Source organism: Sander lucioperca, chromosome 5 (assembly GCF_008315115.2).
Source record: "Sander lucioperca isolate FBNREF2018 chromosome 5, SLUC_FBN_1.2, whole genome shotgun sequence".
Classification (NCBI taxonomy): Eukaryota; Metazoa; Chordata; class Actinopteri; order Perciformes; family Percidae; genus Sander; species Sander lucioperca.
Genome location: NC_050177.1, coordinates 35,876,481 through 35,897,898, shown reverse-complemented (window position 1 = coordinate 35,897,898; position 21,418 = coordinate 35,876,481). Strand labels below are relative to the sequence as shown.

General features: G+C 39.7%; 1 protein-coding gene across 5 annotated transcripts in view; it reads right to left on the bottom strand.

Moving 5' to 3' along the window:
• LOC116038990 (alpha-2-macroglobulin-like) overlaps window positions 1-21,418 on the bottom strand; it is a 71,606-nt gene that overhangs the window by 37,351 nt on the left and 12,837 nt on the right. For 2 of the 5 annotated variants that reach the window (XM_031283733.2, XM_031283735.2), the window contains exons 22-37: window positions 21,257-21,378; window positions 21,108-21,159; window positions 20,666-20,749; window positions 20,197-20,373; window positions 19,687-19,762; window positions 19,349-19,505; window positions 18,247-18,321; window positions 16,555-16,729; window positions 16,272-16,459; window positions 15,451-15,663; window positions 15,205-15,323; window positions 14,900-14,990; window positions 13,615-13,683; window positions 13,432-13,537; window positions 13,209-13,250; window positions 11,197-11,231 (exon numbers count right to left, since the gene is read on the bottom strand). In XM_031283733.2, the coding sequence (XP_031139593.1) occupies window positions 11,227-11,231; window positions 13,209-13,250; window positions 13,432-13,537; window positions 13,615-13,683; window positions 14,900-14,990; window positions 15,205-15,323; window positions 15,451-15,663; window positions 16,272-16,459; window positions 16,555-16,729; window positions 18,247-18,321; window positions 19,349-19,505; window positions 19,687-19,762; window positions 20,197-20,373; window positions 20,666-20,749; window positions 21,108-21,159; window positions 21,257-21,378 (1,751 nt within the window). In that variant the 3' untranslated portion in view covers window positions 11,197-11,226. Of the gene's footprint in view, window positions 1-11,196; window positions 11,232-13,208; window positions 13,251-13,431; window positions 13,538-13,614; window positions 13,735-14,874; window positions 14,991-15,204; window positions 15,324-15,450; window positions 15,664-16,271; window positions 16,460-16,554; window positions 16,730-18,246; window positions 18,322-18,687; window positions 18,694-19,348; window positions 19,506-19,686; window positions 19,763-20,196; window positions 20,374-20,665; window positions 20,750-21,107; window positions 21,160-21,256; window positions 21,379-21,418 lie in introns of those variants that run through there. The other 3 variants (XM_036001695.1, XM_031283732.2, XM_036001694.1) reach the window with 3 other exon arrangements.

Genomic DNA, 21,418 nt, shown 5'->3' with positions numbered 1-21,418 from the left:
TCTGTGCTGCTCAGTTCCCCCTGCGACTGACTACGCACGCACACGCACACACACACACACACGGTGGATGCAGAAAAAAACGGAGATGAGACGACACGATGGCCTCGTTATTGTAAGTGCATATGTAACGGGTACCGGCTTGGCACCCGTTAGCAGGTTATTGTAATAATCCTGTAACAGCAGGAAAAAGTACACATAAAGAAGTGAGACACAACGACAGATATAGCTTTTTACAACGACGCTGCACTTGGCTCCACATTCGTTCCGGTTCTCTTTAACTTTCGATTCCACCTTAAAAAATTCCCGTTTCAGCCACTGTGTGGCAGTGTTTATCACAAAACGAGCCATTCTGCATCAGTGCCATAGACTGTATGATCAGTGCAGATCACAGCTTTATGTTATGTACTGTGTGTGTGTGTGTGTGTGTGTGTGTGTGTGTGTGTGTGTGTGTGTGTGTGTATATATATATATTTATTTATTTCTTTTCTTTATACAGTTGTATACACTTTATACACTTGTTTTTGTTGAATCTGTCTGAATGAAAGCCAACAATCTTGTAAATTATATTTAAAAAGTCAGAAATTCTCATGACCTGTAGACTACCACACTGTGAGGTATAAGTGTAATATATTGTTGTAATGTTGTTTTTTTATGTCCATATCTACTGTGGAATTATGGACATGATCCAGCTCAAAAATATACATTTTGACAATTCGATTGCAACAGATGCTGACTTTGCACTGCCCCCTAACGGCCAAATATGGTTGTCCGTTGAATTTCTCACCTGATTCACATACTACAGATCATAAGGTTTCCAATGATGCCCAATATGTCCATATCTACTCCAGCTCAAAATTAGACATCTTGACATATTTTGACAATTAGATTGCAACAGATGCTGACTTTGCACTGCCCCCTAACGGCCAAATATGGTTGTCCGTCAGTGTGCGGGACTAATTGTATTCCACAAAAGTTGACCCTGATATTATTATACAGGTTCAAACACTTAATTTTACCACGTCTTACCAAAAATGAACATTGTAGGCTAATAACATAATTGTTCAAATATTAGCTAAATATTCACAGTGAAAGTTACTGCCACATATTGGGTTAAAAATATAAACGAATGCTCATGTACACCCATGGTATAATGCTGATAAGCAAATTAAGAAAAATGCATTAAATAAGTAGTTTTGTGCCGAAGACAGTTTATGTTAATATTTCCGACCAAAAATGCCTAGCTAGAAAATAAATGTTACCACGCCTGTGACCAGCCTACAATACAGTCTCAGATTAATCAATGTCTTTTGCTTACCTGTGACTTTTCGCAGACATTATTGCTTGAATTAGGGCTGAACGATTTTTGAAAATAATCTAATTGCGATTTTTTTCCCCAAATATTGCGATTTCGATTCGATTATTTTTTTAAGCTCTTTGTCTTCTGTATTATTCAACAAAGAATAATATAATAATGTATAGTATGAACACACAATTACACACTAGACAGTTAAATAAGTAAAAATATAGTATATATATACACACACACACACACACACATACACACACACATTTTTTTACAGTGCACAGAGGAGCTGCCTCCAGCCCCTCCCCCTCGTGAAGTTGCATGCTGCCGTGTGCACTTGTTCAGAGAGGCTATCGTTGCGTTAGCTAGTTGCTGGTGTTCTTGCTGTGGGATTAACTGTACTAATAAAACCGTTGAAACACCGCGGCCACGCTGCTGTGAAAGCTCCCCGAACATCATTTATCAGAGTCTGATTGTTACCCCTCTCAGTGGCAGCTCCTCCACTCCATATCTTTATAACGGAGCTACCCGCTAACTGGAGCTAACCGCTAATCAGAGCTAACCGCTAATCAGAGCTAATCGTTGCCAACCGAGCCTTGAGTTCTGTGTGCCTGTATCCATTAACTGCATGTATAGACTCAAGCCCAAATAAAACCCTTCATTTTATTAAAATGGCTGTAAAAGTTTTAAACTACAACTCAGAGTTGTTTGAATGACAGAAATCAGCTCAAGGTACAGTGTAGCGTTAGCATGCTAGTTGATGCTTTCTCTACGGAGTGCAGACTGATTGCTCTCGTGAGTCATGTGACCAAATCTCAGCCTTTGCAATTAGGAAATCGCGTTTTAACATATCGCGATATTATCGAAAATGCAATTAATTGTTCAGCCCTAGCTTGAATTATGCATCACTATCTGGGATGACATATTAAAATAGTGTATATTACACTCCTTAATGGCCTATAGACCAGAGGTGGGACAAAGTCATTGTTATGCAAGTCACAAGTCTCAAGTCTTTGCCCTCGAGTCCCGAGTCAAGTCGAGTCAAAGATGAGGCAAGTCCCGAGTCGAGTCACAAGTCAAAGCCAACAAGTCTCAAGTCGAGTCCAAAGTCCTACCATTTTCGTTTCGAGTCATTTCAAGTCATTTCAGTTTCAGTGTATGCAATATTAAGAATATTTTCACTGCTTCAAAAGTCATAAGAAAGCCCTTTCTCTCAAGAAACTGAAGTCATATGCTTTATAGCAGTGGTTTTCAAAGTGGGGACGGGGACCCCTGGGTGCCGCGAGGGGGTGCTAGGGGGGCCTATTAGGGGGGCCTATTAATATATTAATTAATATATTAAATAACTAAAGTAAACCAAATTAAACCAAAAATAAGCTAAACAATATTCCCATTAGTTAAGAACTGCACTATAATAATCTATTGCATCTCTGAACATTACTACTGTAATCGTTATTTTATTTTAGGCTATGGCTTGGTTGAATTCCAACGTAGAATGCGGTCTGTTATTTCTTGATAACAGACCGTTGCCATGAAAAACAGAGCGTTGCTATGGACGCAGTTGGGTTTAGCGGAAGCAATACAATCGTTTTTAAATCAATAAACTCCTTTTTAAATCAATATTTTGTGTCAAAGTATTTATTTGGTAGGTAGCCATGTAATAAGCGGGATAATGTATAGCGAGGCGGTAGTTATAGCGAATACAACCCCTGATATGAAAAGGGAAGGCTAATGGTGGATCTACTGTGACTGTGTTATGGTAACGTTACTTTAAAACGGACGTTGACATGTTGGCGAGGTTTTCCATCTGAGTGTGCTACACTCATGTACCTCATATAATCAGGGTTCAAAAATCCCTATTTTTGTAAGCATGAACCAGCAAGGGAGACGTGCGTTTACTGTGTCGTTGAGACAGTAAATATGCAGCAGCTAGTATGTTACGGTACATACATCCGATAAGGTGCTTAGCATTCATTCAAAACTTACCTTTCTTTGTGCAACTTCAGGTGTCGAACAAAGTTGGACGTTGTGGCAGCTCCGTCTGTAATCTTGTAACCCGCATGTTTTGCAAATTGCAACTCTTTTTTTGTCGACTACCTCGTAATTTTTATAACCCAACGAAACTATCTTCGGTATCATTTTGCCAACTGGCGCGTTGTTGCTTGTGCTTCATTGGTTGTCTTGCAATGTGCCTGCTTAGATGCTGTCGAATCAAAACAACGTGGGACTACAGTGATTGGATGTCGTGCAGGCAGCGCGCGTGCTCTCTGCATGCATACAGGTGGTGCACATTTTTTTTCACAGATGCAGATATACTGAGAGCGGCGCGGCCGTGTGAACATTTTCTTCCCCAGTGGGAAGTAGCAAGTCTTCTCGAGTCAAAAGGTGCAAGTCCAAGTGAAGTCACGAGTCATTGATGTTAAAGTCCAAGTCGAGTTGCAAGTCTTTGTACATTTTGTCGAGTCGAGTCTGAAGTCATCAAATTCATGACTCGAGTCTGACTCGAGTCCAAGTCACATGACTTGAGTCCACACCTCTGCTATAGACGTACAATGGCCTATTGGATGCGTAGCCTGTGCATGGCATCTGCGTTACCATGCCCGGATTATCCATAAGGGCACTTGGGCCAGTGCCCAAGGGGCACAACCAGAGGGGGGCCACCACATGACACAAGCATTAACAATATTTTCAGTAAATTGTTATATTATTCACTTGAAATTGTTGAAAGACCATACATTACTCGTTTAAGAACACTAATTTCACAACAGTAATAATAATAATAATAACAAATTATAAATAAATCAATAGTACATGACCACTATCACTCCCCTCACCAATCTGTCAGAGTTGAGTTGGTCCACAAGTATGCGCAAATGTATCATTTGGGGGATGGGCGTTGTCCACATTTAACAATAATCAAAAGTGGCCAGTTTAAACCAGAAAAAATGTTATAATGATCAATGTAAAATATTAACTTTTATAAAACATTATAAGTGGTTGGCTTTCTTGATTCAATGTAATTGGAAAGCAAATAAAACATTTTTTCACACAAACCCCCCCCCAACTCTGGGTGAGAGTTGGTTGTGCCCAACCCTTCTCAGTTTCCATATTTCCACAGTAGATATGGACATATTGGGCATCATTGGAAACCTTATGATCTGTAGTATGTAAATCAGGTGAGAAATTCAACGGACAACCATATTTGGCCGTTAGGGGCAGTGCAAAGTCAGCATCTGTTGCAATCGAATTGTCAAAATGTATATTTTTGAGCTGGATCATGTCCATAATTCCACAGTAGATATGGACATAAAAAAACAACATTACAACAATATATTACACTTATACCTCACAGTGTGGTAGTCTACAGGTCATGAGAATTTCTGACTTTTTAAATATAATTTACAAGATTGTTGGCTTTCATTCAGACAGATTCAACAAAAACAAGTGTATAAAGTGTATACAACTGTATTAAGAAAAAAAATTATATATTTTTTTTTTTTTCTTTTCTTTGTGTGTGTGTGTGTGTGTGTGTGTATGTATATATACACACACACACACACACACACAGTACATAACATAAAGCTGTGATCTGCACTGATCATACAGTCTATGGCACTGATGCAGAATGGCTCGTTTTGTGATAAACACTGCCACACAGTGGCTGAAACGGGAATTTTTTAAGGTGGAATCGAAACTTAAAGAGAACCGGAGCGAATGTGGAGCCAAGTTCAGCGTCGTCTTTTTACAAGAGAATGTAGCGGTACATAGACCAATTTGCATCTATTACATAGCTACAAAACATACTCATTCATCATTGATATACAAAATACAAACCTTTTCTACACAAAACATATGTCTGTCTTTGTATATTATACCTTCATTGACACTACTAATGTAATATACAGTACAGTAACACATCAACCTTCTCATTAAGGTGTCTAATGTGAATACTTTAACCATTTCTCTTAGTATTTATTACTATTTATAACAAGAGACTGAGTTTACATCTGAGATCGATCAACACATTTCAATAGTAAAACATTTACCTACTAACTGCCTAACATAGAGTAACTCCGAGGCCCAAATACACGAGCAAGAAAAACCTAGTAAGCCCGTATTGAAACGGCGCTGGCGCGAATGACTAAACAGCAAATGCTACAAGAACAATAGGCTAACCCGTTAGCTCAAGCTACTGTAGCCGGAACAGAAATAGCAGTGATTAGCTTGGTAAACAACTAAAACCTAATACACATTCCGCTGCAACAATAAGCTGCTACACATTGACTCCTATTTTAACAATGTCCAGAAGTCACTGACAGATAAAACACAGTAGAAAACAATACCATGTAGCTAACGGGGAAAATAGACATGACGCCATTACGGGACATGCAAGGTTGCCGTTACTTTCAACTTAATTAGCAACACATTAGTGTGCCGATACCATATTGCTTATAACTAGGACCATCTTATAAATGTGTGTATTGTTTTAGGTGGTGGAAACTAACCTGTAACAGCAGGAAAAAGTACACATAAAGAAGTGAGACACAACGACGTGTTGTTCTTTCTCCATTCAACTGTATTATGAACTCACGTACGGCACTCCCAAAGTGTACCAGATGCTGTGAAAAGCTACTACTGCCACCTACTGGCGCAATATGGATTAGCTTATTTTTCTCCTTAAGGATCAAACTATAAATTAAGGTACCCTAAAATATGAAAATCCATCTTCAAAACAAAACAATAAACTCTTAAAAAAAACAAATATACCTTTGTATCACAAAACCCTTTTTGTGAGTATCACACATAGATCAACAAGCCACTGACAGAAATGTTAAAATTTGATTCATTCAATAAATTATTTTTTGTATTAAATCCACCAGCCATTTTCATATTATACCAACATTTGCAGCATCCTGAGCATTTTATTAAGGTTACTAGGAAATCTCAGCCCAGAGTAGTTTTATTCTCCCCAAAACAAGTTTCCTTTTTATTTTTAAAGAACTATACAAAAAAGCAACTTTCACTGTCCCTCGCAACTTCATTGCAACAAAAATACAAAAGACATCGCAACTTTTTACAAAAGCTCCTGCAAAATCAGGCATTTTGGGCCGCAACAATCTCAAAAAAAGGCTGCGAAATCCTGAAGGGACTGGTTAATGCTATGTTACTGATACGGAGAGATGAGTCAATATTTTTTTTGTTCATTAAACATGTAGGCCTACAATTACTGTAGAATATGACCAAACACAATATTAGCCTACCATGGTCTCGCAGGCTTTTTTTCATATCACTTTTTATTTACCTAAATTAATAAAATATGTATCAATAATAAAAAATGATGTATTGAAGCAATTCAAAATATGCTAGTGCACTTTCTTTTATAAATTTGAATTCTGGAAAAAGTGGCTGGTAAAAAATAAAAGTGGCTGGTAAAATTGGGCATCCACCAGCCACTGTGGCTGGTGGGCAAAAAAGTTAATTTCCCACCCTGGTCGTGATACACAACTATGCTGCACGATTAAGTCATTTTTCGAAAAGAAAAGCTGCAATTTTGTTCATGTTCATGTTCAAGCATCCAGAATTCTAGCCACGTCAATAACGTTTGTAAGAAACCAAACCGTTTGTAAATCCATCAAGATTTCAGCGAGATAAGAGTATTTGTGTTCGTGCAGATCACTCACCTTACGTCAGGTACCACAGAGCATACACAGAGCCCGCCAGGAAGCTAGCCTGTGACAAGATGGCCGCCGGTGATGACGTTAGACACTCCACCGTAAGACATCTAGCCTTTATATATATCTATGCTTCTAACAGCCTTCACTAGTCTCCGTCCAGAGACACGGGATCTGTTGGTCCACTCTTATATACTGTCTATGGACCAGCTGCCTCCAGCCCCTCCCCTCGTGAATTCTCGCTCAGTCACTTCAGGTTCAGAGGCTACCGTTAGCAGTAGCATGTTGCTGGTGTTCTTGCTTTGGGATTAACCCTACTAATACAACCGTACAAAACACCGCGGCCACACCACTGTGGAAGCTCTCCGAATGTCATTTATCAGAGTCTGGTTGTTACCCCTGTCCGTGGCAGTCTCATCCACTCCTATAACGGAGCTAACTGGAGCTAACCGCTAACGGAGCTAATCGTTGCTAACAGAGCCTTCAGTTCTCCGTGCCTGTATCCATTAACTGCATCTATGGATTCGAGCACGAATAAAACCCTTAATTTTATTAAATTGGCTGGATGAGTTTTAAATTACAACTAAGAGTTGTTTGAATGACAGAAATGTGCTCAGATAAGATCCTAATGAGGTCAACAGGACATGTAACAGTAGGGTCCCCAAAACACAGATAAAACACTTCAACAAATGAACAATGATCTAACAAACACGGTGAACAAGAATTGACTTTAGAGAGCCCTAGTCTTATGTGATTCAACAGGAGTTAGGAGGAAATAGTGTTGAGATTAATAATGACGTCACTTTCTGTGAAGCTTGCAGATTTGTATTCTCAGAAGTTTAATAAATGCTGCTAAGTGCACTAAACTTTATTTTTTCATTGAAGTGAAGTTGTTGAAGTTGAAGTTTGACAGTTTATTTTCTTCTTACCTGTTTTGTTTATTTAATATATTTTTCATACATTATTTATACAAAATAGGCTCCTACAGTATGTTTTTACATTATACATTTTTAATTGAAGGCTACAAGTGTAGATTGGTGAAGTGTTCAATAAATGTTTTTGTTGAGAAATTCTGTGTATATTAGTGTTACATTTTATCTTTCAAATAGAGGTTTAAAAACAAGAACATATCGGCCAAAATAAATCAGCAGCATTTATCGGCCATCGGCTGACCTTGATTTCTAAAGATCGGCATCAGCAAAGAAAACCCACATCGGGCGACCTCTAATATCGACCACAGAGAAATACTTTTTATCAGTTTGTAAATCATTGTATTGAACTCAATTGTTCCTCTTGTTCTTCTGTAAGGACATCATTATCAATATATCAGCTTCTCTTTGTTCTCCCCTGTAATCTTACAGATCTCCGACTCAATCTTATCTTACACTTACATTAACTGCCTCATTCTTAATAATCCACTTTCATTAACCAAAACCCCCGTTTTTTTTAACATAATTCTTAATGGTTTCACAGTAACATCATCATATTTAGTTTTCATAAAAATAACATTTGAATCATGTCAGTCTGATGTTTTATCAGAATTGAATTAACTTGCTCTGTTTCTTCACAGGGATCAGATGTATTTGTTCTGTTTCCCATCTTCACAAATGTCACTCATTTCTTTGGCGCAATGACGTGACCAAATGTGACAGTGGGGAACCATAGCAAAATCCAAAACCTTATAAAATTATCAAATTTTGAATCATTTTATTAAAAGTAAAATCATTGTAGCTGCCTCACAGCTTAAAACAAGCGGTCCAACTCTTTTAGGATGACGGAGGTGATGCCCCGGAGCCCAACAGTCAGTCCTCTCATCTTTCAACGAGGTAGAGGCTGGAGATTTTCTCCTCCAGGATGATCAGTCACTGATGTCTGGGCTCCAGACGCAAATCACGCATGCCAGCTGTTAATCATTTACCTTCTTTTTTTTCTTCATTTTTTTCCCAGGCCTGAGCCTTGTTTCTCCTACTTTTATCCTCAAATCTTTCTCCCATTCATTTTATTACGCTTCAGAAGCAAGCATACTTAAGGCTTCTAAATTGAAGGGAAATTTAAATTCTTATGTCATTTCTCCAGGTGTTTTATGACATTTTTGCCAAGTTTTTATACATGATTATTCTTGCCCTGGAGATTTCTTCCCTGTGCTGCTGTCCCTTCCACATGCAGAGAAGCATTTCTAAAAATAGCCTCACACAGACACACCGTTCTTAACTGCCCTCTATTACACAGACTTGGGTACGCAAACTCTCACACACGCACACGGCCGGCCACACCACACAGAAAACAGCTGTCCAACACACACAGCAATCTCGAGGGCAGGAGAGAGGTAAGGAGACTCACAAATAGCCTCACACTAACGCATAATTAATATACACAATACACATAACACCTGGCTCTTACAAACTTCTTCAGCTAGGACACCAGGGTCTGACAGAATTCCGTGAAATGAACACGGCCCCTTAACTCAAAATCTGTGGCAATGTCACGGAATCGCCGAAAATTCCGTGATGGGCCCACGGAAGAATTCCGTGAAATTAACTTCTCGGTGCCATTGTTGCTCTTAATGCTACGTCATCTTCTCATTGACTTTACTTTGACATTGTTTTCCATGGTGGCCACACACAATTTTCACACATTCCGTCCCACCACCACGTAATGCGGTGTTAACAGTTCGTGATCATTTCACAGAATTCTGTGAAATCAGGTTGTACTGCACTGGATTCTGTGCACTAGAGCTCTAGTGGTTGTGTGTCATCCTGGGTGGACTTCTCAGATATTTTGTCATTAGCACGTAAAATACTATTGTCTACAAAGTTTTGATTACAGTTTCAGGTACTTTGACTCACTTGTTGGCTGCCTGCTGTTTGAGTCTGCTTTTTCAATGTGGGGTTTAATTTTGCAGTTTTGATCCTGGGTTTTAAAGTAAAAACCAAAGTGGATACTCAGTAATAGAGAATGACTGATCCTTAGTTTGTCAGCAGAGTCTATGATGAGCTTGCAGATGTCCCGTTTTCTAATTTGATCACTGAAGGCCACTCTGTCCAGTTAGAGATACTGCAGGTAAGTACCATCACAGCAGTGGTTGCCCTCTTCATTCTCAAACATGGGGACTTTTTAGACATCAATAAGTACATTAATAATGCTGAAATCCATCACAAGAAGTGCAAGCTCAGCTATGTATCTGCACTAATATAATGTAATAAATAGCACCCCTTATTGAACTTTTACATGACAGTTGTTTCCTTAATACTGCAGCTGGTATTGATATTATGTATTGTTCAAAAGTAAGGTCTAATTACTTGACTTATAGCAAAAACCTAATGTTGGCAATATAAAACAATGAAAAACAATATGAAACACGTCCTCGTTTTCTCAGCTGCAAAACAACTTTTCAGTTTGACTTTAACTCAAAGATAATTTCCCTCTTTTTCCTCATAAAGGTAAAGGCAAAATGATTCCTAGTAATTAAACATTCAGTGACCTGCTGATCTCAGGTTCCCCTGGTTTTATTCTTAGTTTGGACCGGTCCATGTTCCAGTTTTGAGGGAGCCAATTAATCCAAACAACTTATTTCTTGGAGCAGACCCGTGATATACAGTAGCATCAACTTATCCAGCAAATAAATCAAAATCCTTCCACTGAAGTTGTAATTCTGGTCACCTGGATAGCTTTAAATCTAATTTGTCAAAACCGAGATAAAAGTAGAGCGAAGATTGCATTTAACCCAATTTACGCTAATGTTGCCTGCGTCTGCTTGTGTGAATAGGGAATTGTTTGCCAACATGTTCATAAACTAATAGTTTAGTCTTGTGTTGGCAGCTTACCAAGTGGTCAGAAAAATATGAATGCTAAACTTTGATTTCCAACTACTTTAGGAGATGGGATTTGTAGATTTTCCAAGAGTCTGATATAGTTTATATATTATCTAAATTATCTAAAGAACACCTTTTGCTTTCGTGACCGCATTTCCACACTAAGCTGAGCTGCACAACTTCTGGTCTTTGGATAAAACACATACCATAAATACACAGCAGAAAGATTAAACAGTGGAAAAAGTTCAACAAAAGACCAGTTTCAAGCGGGACATTAACGTCACATTTAATTGTCCATTATGCATGTATTTCACTTCAGACACAGTAGTTACAGCTGTCAGGGGTTGTGGCAGAATACTAACAAGGAAATACAAACAGACATGGTGTTAAGTACATAATATGCATCTTCTGGACGACTCAAGGACTGACCAGATGCTCTTTAAGCTGCAAAAGAAATAAAAAAATAAAAATAAGGGAAAAGACCGAAGTGATGAAATGGACTCAAGCCTACATGGGGTGCACGCTCTACTGGCTGAGCTAGAGGTCACCCCACATAATGTGAGTTACAGCTCATAGAGTATTCCTTAGTAACACTATTCTCTTGATAAGAGAAAAGAGGGCAGATGTCAGTTGAGCAAAATTTGAAGTATCCTCCTGATCATTTCCGACCAGCTGACAATTTGTAACCGACTTGACCAGCTGACTTCGCTACGAACTAATTGGCTGTTCAAACAGGTGACGTGCCTTACATTCTAAAACCAGCCAATGGCGACTTGACAAGCCGAGTCGCAGGCATCACCATTAGCCGGCTTGAGTTGAGCTGAGACGGGGCTACAACGTCTGTCTTATCGTTGCAACTCCTTGGTCTGAGCTTTACAGTCTACACTAGTTGTATGCTTAATTTGGTTTGAGGTATGGGGTTTGGGATGCACCGATACCAGTATTGGTCCGATGCCATGCTCATGTAATCATACATAGTCATAAAATTACTCCTATACTACCACCCGATACCACCTCATAGCAATGAGACAATAACTTCTCCGTCAAGCAGGTATAGGCGACGGAAGGGGAGCACTGCCAGCCGTTGAGATTTTTGGCTGTAAAAAAAAAAAAAAAAAAAAACTAGGCCCTTGCCCAATGCATGATTGCACTTGACGACCAGCCATCGTCCGTAGTTAATACTGCGTTTTGACATCTTGTTCGTGTACTGGAACAGATTCACAGTCGTCGCCACATCACAGAAAGTGTTTCCAAAGCTGCTTTGTGGAAAAACACAACAGCAGCCTGTTGCCCGTAAACTTCACCACCGATATTTGGAGTAGCGGTGTTAGCCCAATGTCTCATCAGCTTAACGGGCATAAACATGAAGAAAGCGATTATTCAATCTGCTCGGTCTGCATGCGTTTCGCTGTTTTAAGGCCGGTTACCCACTGGATGTGTCGCTCGAGCGTGTCAATTTATATTTCGGCTCCTATGTTAACAGGTTAGTGCTTACAAACTGCCTGCGTGACACGCAGGTCTCAGGCGCGGCTCGAGCCACGCTGAAAACGCGTGCATGCTAGGAATAGGACCGACGCCTATTTTTCCTCGCGACATGCAAGTGTGTTGGAAGAGTTTCCAGGCAAAATAGAATAGGAAAAGATGTTCATGTCATTGTGACACCAATTCATATTAATAAATGACATGTTTGAAAGTATCTAGGTTTTGATGAAAAATTTATATAAATGCAATTTAAAAAATTGATTTTCTAATATTGCACCCGTCAGTACAGAACGAAATATTCTGTAGCCTATTTTGCCGTCAATACTGCCGATGTCGTCTTTGCTGTAATCAAATCAGTCTACGTTTAGCATGGCATTTCATCAATGGGGAAACATGTGTCCAGACAAGGCTAGCAGCAGAGCTGCGTCAGACACGTTTCTGGTGTGTAAAGACATACAAAAATCCACGCAGCTGACGCGCAACAGAAACGCCGCGCTCATGCGACACAGCCAGTGTGTAACCGGCCTAACAACCACAGTGCTAATCTGCAAATAGCGATTTTGGCTAAAACAAAAGCTCTCGGTTTGTAGTCTGTTTTAACGGTTATAAATTGAACAAAATCTTGTGCACTTAGCTGATGCCGTAAACCAACCATCCTCTCTGCTGGGTCGATAAATCCACATGGGTACCTAATGTGCGTGACATCAGACTTTGCGTTCATTCTTTCTAAACTTCACTCAGTATTTTGGAGTTCAGGAATTGTGATTTATTTTATAGACACTAGCCCGGGGAAATGTCCAGGACCTGAGCTTTGAATAGAAAAAAGGCATGGTCGGTGAAAATCTGTGCATCCCTAGTTTTAGGTTACAAAATTGGCACTTCTAAAATCTTTTAAACAATTACATCATAGTGCTTCTGTATGTTATTATAGATCTTTACCTGCAACACAAGGGTTGATGTATTCTGTATCAGACTGGTCACCTTAAGGGAAAAAAGTAGAAAAGATTGGAAAACAAAGTCAAACTCACATGTGTTCAATAGCCCATAATATTTAACATACTATAAATGACTATTCTGATAACTGTTCAGGTTGTTGTACAGCTACCACAGAGCAGTGTGTGCTGTGACTTCTGTGAATGAGGTTTAGAGAGGACTGATTTACTTGGCTGGTAGTAGTCGTAGATCTTGACCACGGCTGGCTTCAGGTTCTCCACTTGGTGCTCCTGTATGAGCTTTAGGCTGTGGTTGATGCCTATGTTCTTCGGTAACTGTAAGAAAAGACAACATGATCAGTAACAAATCTGGAGAGAATCATCTCTTGTTTGTCACTTTAAATCCCTCTCACCTCCCGTATGTACACCAGAACATGATCCTCCTTTTGTTCAACACGATCCACCAGCAGGGCACGTTTGAGCTGTGAGGAGACATTAGTCAGCCGTTATTACGTAACAAGTGACAAATACTACTCAATTTAAAACGTACAATATGTAACTTTCTGCCGCTAGGGGTCTCTCAACAAATCAATGGATGGTAAACAGACTTGATGACATTGGGAAGTTGCGTGGAATTATGGAAGTTGTAGTTTTTAAGTGTTCAACACCATCGCTGATTAGAATGCATTTGTTCACAGACGCGTTAACCCATTCATTTATTCACGTTACGTTTAGTAATGTTTATTTATGTTATTCTAATAAAATAGCTACAGTTTCCCCAACATAATGAAAGTTTGTCTTGATTTTTATTGGTAGCTGACCAGTTAGCTAGTGAGCCAGCAAGCTAACATTAGCCAGCAGCTAAAACACAACATTTCACATGTTAATGTCACCTTTTTGATGGTTTTAAAACCAGACTGGGTTGTCAGGGTTTGTTGTAACGCTAGCTAGCTACTCAACGAGGCTGAGAGACGGGTGTGGATGGGTATTGCCAGGGGGAATCTCCAGGACGGCGAGGACGTTTGATGGCTGTTGTGCAGCAGCACATCATCCCAGGTGCCCAGAATGATTTCCCCCCCCACACTTTTCTTTCATCTTAACTTCATGTTGGTGCTTAACCCACCTTTTGTCAGGTTAATTTAGCTAACCGTAAAGACAGCTAAACGTGAAGGAGGGATAAATTCGGCAGGGATGAGATTTTCGGCACAGACATCGGTAGCGCTAACGGACACGTGGCTAACGCTATGGATGCCCGCTGTTGTGACTCGGGTGCTGGGTCTGATATGGTCCGTTTCCCGACACTTCATTAAGCTGCCGTTAGCCTCGTAAGCACCAGGCACTGGAGTGCTGGCCGGGTGGATGGCTGCTAGCTGACTGGGTGCTAACGGTACCTAGCTAGCTATATGTCCCGGGGCTGTTGTCAGCCGTCATCCCGACTGCGTCTCTATCATCTGGGTGCCAGTGTTCTGACGCAAGTTAAGAGTAACTAGAGGGTGAAAGCTTATGACGCCACTGACAGGAAACTAAAGGAAACGACCCATCTGAAAATAAAGATTTATCTGGGTTTGAAATTTGGTGGAAATATTTGGGATAGAGTAAAAACAACTCATAAAAATATAAACATAGGTATGGTTGTTTTTGACATTTTAATGTTGAAATGTTACATATTGTACCTTTAAAGTTACTGTAATCACTCACCATGTTCAAAGACTCTGGGTCTGGGACAAATCCAGAGAGCATTTTGATATCCAGGATAACCATGTTTGTACTGGACTCCTTTCCACTATATCTGTTTGTAAGTACAATAAAAAAAATGGTAAATGGAGCCCTTCTAAAACACCAGATTGACATTTGTTTGAGCTGAGTTTTAGGTACCAAGTTGTAGACATTCCTCCCCTGTCCATCCACCAACAGTTCCATAGTTCAAGTTGGTAGATGCAAGGATTGTTTGCCAAAAACTTCAGTATTCGTCAATGTCGTGGATCTGCATGTTGATTACTTACAGGGATGTTAGGTTCAGACTGAGTTTGGGTCTTTTGCTGGTGCAGTCGGCCTCTGGTTTGACCTCAACACTGAGAGCGGTAACATCAGCAGGAGTTGGGATGTTATAGACAAGAGAAATCTAAACAAGGAAAGTAATTAATATTCATAAAAAGTGAAGAATCTCAAATATTCTATCTGCTCAAGTTGCTTCAAATGTACAGTATGAAGCATCAGGATTGGTGGTTTATGTACATCAAACCACTGACCTGTATTGCAGCACATGCAGTGCCCTTCACCTCCAGGCTGTACTTTCCTGTCACGTCCTGCAGCTGCTTTTCCTGGTAGAGCAGTTTGTTGTTCTGATTCACATCAAACATCAGCTGGCCACTGGGAGACTGGACCGTCACTGTGCTTGAACCCTTTAGACTGAACACCAGAGTGGAGTAGAGAGCCAGAGCCTGAAGAGCCACCACGGTGTCCTAACACACACAAAAGAAAATACCTAATACTTGTGCTTAAATTTATACAAAAGTAAATGTTCTTTTGTTTACACCTGTAGCAGCTTTCATATGTAGGAGTTCACTTTTATCAATTTCAGGTCTCCAATTGTTGATTTTCATACAGAAATCAATTAAGAAAATTACCATTTAAAAATAGTATGCACATTTAGTTTTATTTGTAGTTAATGGGATAAAACAATGCTGTTCTTGATATGGTATAATTGTCACTCCTCGTATTAGGCAATGTTGCGCTCCTGTGAGAACTATGTCTAAATAATGAGTTTCAATTAAAACTAAAGCTTTTTTCTTTTTTTTTTTTTTTTAAATGGAGAGAAATGCTCCTATACTTAATAAGCCAAAGAAAGAAACATTGAAGCAGAAAAATGCATTGTCAAACATGAAAATAGGGCTGTTTTTCCTTTGTGCCATGCCATTGTTTACGGGATAACGGACTGTCAGACAAATGGGCTTAAGGTCACAGCTAAGCCATACAATTTTAAATAACTTTGATTGTTCATCTTATTTGTCCCAGAAGAGATTACTGTACGTTTGACTCAAAGTCCAGCTTAACCCTGTCTGGGCTGTACCTGTGTGGAGGAGAATCCTCCATAATAGTTCTGCTGGCTAGTCAGCCATCTAACGATGCGGCTGGCGTAGCCCAGGTCTTCAACAGTCGGAGAGGCACTGAGTTTAGCCAGCAGCACATAGGAGCTGATCTCCACAGACAGAGAGGCTGACGTTTCTGTTGCTGTCTGAGACCAGTGGAGGAAACCTCCTAAAAACAGCCATCCACAAAGAGACAAACAGGCGCAAGGTAAGCTTCGTCACAGTAATGAAGCCAGAATGATTTCCTGTAGGAGGAAGACTCACCTTCTTGTAAACCAACAGCGTCTAGGTGCTTCAGTAGGTGAGCACGGGTCTCCATGTCTCGTGCCAGGGTGAAGACGTACGCCAGCAGAGCTGTGGTGTAGGTGTTGCTGAGGTCACTGATGGACTCCTTGAGGCAAGACAAGCTAGCAATCACAGGTCCATGAACAGCAGGACCCTAGAACAGATTAAAAGAATACATTGTCTTTCGCTGCTGAGTTTCTGTCCCCAGAGTCAGAACTAAACAGGGGGAAGCAGCTTTCAGTTTTAATGCTCCACATATCTCCCAGAAAACTGCAGGTCTGCCGCAACTGTTCTTTTAAAGCAAGGCTGACGACCCCTTTTTGATGCTGCCTCTTTAAATAATTGTTCACTTCTTATACTGCACTGTAACTTCTATTGTTGTATTTTACATTTATATTTTTAATTGTTACTGAAGTTGCATTGTTGAAAATTGGAACTGTATGACAATGAGCAATAAGAAATAAAAGACCAGTGAGACTACTTATTAAGTTCTCCTTTGGGGCGCCTGGTTAGCTCACCTGGTAGAGCAGGCACCCATATAGAGAGGTTTACTCTTTGACATTTCTGCCAATAGACCCCCCCCTACAGCCTACACACTGGTCCATTAAAAACTGTAAAAAAAAGTTAGTGTTTCCAACTACGGTTCACAGAATCTTTAGTGCTATGACAAATATTTAAATACTACAATGCATCTTACGTACATATTAGGGCTGTCAAACGATTCATTTTTTAAATCGCAATTAATCGCCAAATTTCTATAGTTAATCACGATTAAATTGCATGTTTTAATCAATTATTTTGCATTTCAGAACTGTTTAAGTACATATTAACATTGGAAAGCCATTCTTACCAGTGTATCTTGATTGGGAATCAAATGAATGCAAAGAAAGTTACTTTTTTAACTTTACTTTAATATTTGTAATTCATTTACTGTAAAGAAAAATGTGTGAATCTGTCATTATTGCACAATTCCTACAAGTACCTAACTGAGATGTAACACTTTGCTTATACAGTACAATCAAAATGGTCCAAAAACCAGTTGCCACAGCACGACATTTGTAACCTATGGTTTTCTAATAATGAATGTAACAATTCTCCTGGACAGAAAAGGGGGTGGACAAGGTCCCAAATGACAAAAACAGTCAAAAAAATGAAACAGTCCTAAAACCATATGCTGATATACATAGTCAATATAGTGTGCAGTAACTTCTAAATAATTTTCATTACTCACTGACGTCCAGTGTTAATGAGAATCTCCGCGTCATACAGGCAGTGTATGCGTGAAACTACCGTCCCCCTCGACAACTTTTTAAAAAGTAAACTTTCCATTCAGAATCTTATTGGCATCCATTTCGGAGTCTCACCCTCGCCATCCACTCAAAACATAACGTTAGCCTACTACTCTTTGGCCGGCTCGCAAGCCCAAACAAGTGTGCGCGACGTGACCGTTTCGTTTCCGGTCTAGCTAGATCCGGCGTGATGTTAGTTTTTCTAACGTTAGTTGTTGCAACAGCATGTGGAAAAAAACTACAAAGTTTGCTTGGCCAAAAAGAACATTAATCTCCCGATAAAAAAAAGAAAAGAAAAGACGCTGTTAAAATGGGTTTGCGTTAACGCGTTCAACTGACAGCACTAGTACATATACATTCATATTACAAATAATCAACTCACATCTATGTACATATTCATTTCCAAGAAGGCAGCAGTGATGTAGGCACTGAGAGTAACTTCATCAGACACACCACCCTGTAAAGAGGAAGCATAAGTAATTAGTGATCTAGTCTGACTCACTGGATGCAGAATGTAGGCCTGTCATTGGCCGCGTATTTCAAACAGTATTCTTCTTCCCTTTTGCCATCTCCACTATCAATTTTAGCCAAAGCCAGTCTATTTCCCCCATAGCCAGAGGCAATGGGCAAAATTCTGGGCCTGGTAAAAAAGGCCCTCTATTGGCCCCTCCCTGCATCCACAACTGTTCATTCTAGCATCTTTTGGGCCGCCCTCACGCGAGGGCTCTGGGTACTTAGTCCCCTTCCCTTTGGTTAGTATTAGGATTCCCTGGTTGATATAATGGAGTCCTAGATTTCAGACCACCTCCACCATAATTCAAACCATAAACTCTCAACCTCACAAGACAAATGATCAGATTTACATGTAGGTATGAAACTCAATTCAAAGACAAGTCACTTTTGGATAGAAATCCTTTCAATACATAAGGGGCTAAAATGTGGTGGAGTTTACTAGATGTGACACTTTTGGAAAAAAAAAAAAACTTTAATAAAATGAAATCAGAAGGGTAAATGGATTTAGTATATATGCACAATTTGTATATTAAAAATACTGTATATATCTATCTCTATCTCTATCTATCACTGGACCGCCCCACTCAAGTACACTTAAGCATTTGTGAAACAGGACATCGCCACCATTTCCAAATGCGCGTCAGTCGGAAATTGCAAATACATTTGTGAGTCCCACAGGGCTCTCGCATGCATGAGTCACAATTATGGCATTTGTTTGGATGAGTGAAACCTGTTGAAATTAATCTAAGAGAATTAACCCATATTGCAAATTGTTTGTCACAAATTTCATGAAGTGGGCCCCAGTCTGCATTTCTTACTACTGAGACATGAATGAAAGTCCTGATGGTGCATTTCCATTTAACTACTGCTACAGCAAAAGTGTCATTTAGTAAAATTAACATACTGACCTTCTTTAGTTTCAGTTATCAGTCATTGTTATACAAACTCTAGTAAAGAGGGACTTTCTTTACCTTCATTCTGTTGTTGAAGAGCTTTCCTGACTGTTCAAAACAGCCATTTTTTCGTTGTTTACTTTTCAGCCAAGTCACGGACGCTTCAATGTTTGCTGGGTCAATGTAGATGAAAGACTGGGCTTTGGAAAAAGATCTCAACACAAATGCTGTCAGCCTGAGGATATTAAAATAAAAAAGTTAGACAGAAAAAAAGACAAGAGGAAGCACTTATGATCTGTTTAATAGCTCACGATAATCATCTACTCTACAAGTATAAACTATGTCATAGTAAATGTTGCACATATCCATATATAATTAATTATTCTTTGTGGATGATTGCCCAGTAATGTTCTCACCAAGTGTTCCCTGGTCCTGCTCCAAATGTGCTGTAAGCACCGTCCTTATCTTTGTAATTTAGCTGTCTCTGGTAGCCTGTATAACAAAAGAAACACATTTTATAGGGAATTTACAGATTTGATTTCTGATAAGCTCATGTTTTTAGGTGAATTTGTTTAAAACAGCTCTGTAAGTGTGAATGTACAGATGTAAAAAAACAACATTTTATGCCTTTACTGGACAGACAGTAAAAAGATGACAGGAAATTATGGGAGAAAGAAGGAATGACATGCACCAAGGTCGCCCTGGTGGCCTAGAAGTTATGGTGTTGTGGGGGGGGCCTGTTGTCAGCACCATAACCCAGAGGCCAGCAGGGTGCTCCTGATCTGTAGTCTCTAATATGAATGACGAGCACTGTCTAGCTATTATGCACGCTGCTTATTATATTTAGTGCAACCAGCACCAGAATGTAGCAGACGGTAGATTTGACATACGTGTTCTTTTAGCTACCAAAGTAAACGGAGACTCACCACTGGTCAGGAAGTTGGTAGCCTTTTCCCTGATGGCTGGGGTCAGCTGCTGTGTGTTTCTCAGGTACTCGAGGATGTAGATGTTTGGGGCAAGGAGCGCCATGTTCTGCTCACCACATCCATACGGCATCTGCAGCAGCCCATCCAGGTTCTTCAGAGCCCGGCCCAGAATGTCACCTGCCCAAAAACACGGAATCACTGAGACCGAACACGTAACTAACCTGACCTTTACTTTCTACTGGGGCTTGAAAGACAAACTGTATGTTCTTATGTTGTTATACCACCTTTTGTTAATCCCGACTATGAATATGATGAAGGTATAAATGCACTTGGTATTTTGACTTTACATTGTTCAATTGATTCATTTTCATTCTAACCACAGATTTATTTTTGATGGAAGCCTGTTCCCTTCCTAGAATTTTCTTGGTTAAAGCAACTCTCAATTAAAATGAATTTTCTATTAATTTACCAAGGACTGATACTGAAGCACGGGCAGATCCATCAATCACGTTCTCAGGGAGTTGTATGTCCATTTCCTCTGTCAAAGCTTTCCCTGTGAACAGAGAGAGAGAACAAACACTCAGCACTAAACCAAAGATGTCTTTTAGATTAAACGGACAGTTAGTGGATCATGTATTGAAACAGGTCAGACTGGATTAAGAAACATAAAATCATAAAAATGGAGGGTTCTTTCATTAGGTTGATAAAATGTATTTAATTACAGTAAATCTAACACACCTGTGCTAACCTTGACAAATCTGCCATAATCACACTGAAACTAAGTGCTATCTGCAAGTAGTGAAGGTCTCCATTACATGTTTTTAACATGCCATCTACTCAACTTCTCCTAACTTCCCGTATTTGTCTTTTCACATGTTTGATGGGCCAGGCCTGGTGTAAACCGTACTGACCTTTTGGGCAGAGCAGCCAGTTGTAGGTCTTTGTCATCTCAGTTCCCTCAGCCTGAGAGGGAAAGAAATAATGTGAGTTACACAGAGTTTCCATTTGGTTAATGGATAAAAATGTTCTCCCTTTATCATCTTGTTTTTAAGTTACCAACCTTTACTATGAGAGGTCGTGTGACCACGTCAATTCGTCCCCTTTCAGGCACGCTCACAATCTCATTGTCGCATGAAATTTGGGATGTCACGGCCTCAGCAGTCACTGACACATTTACAACTCCTAAAAAGAACAAAAAGTTTGAAACTTGATTCAGAACAAC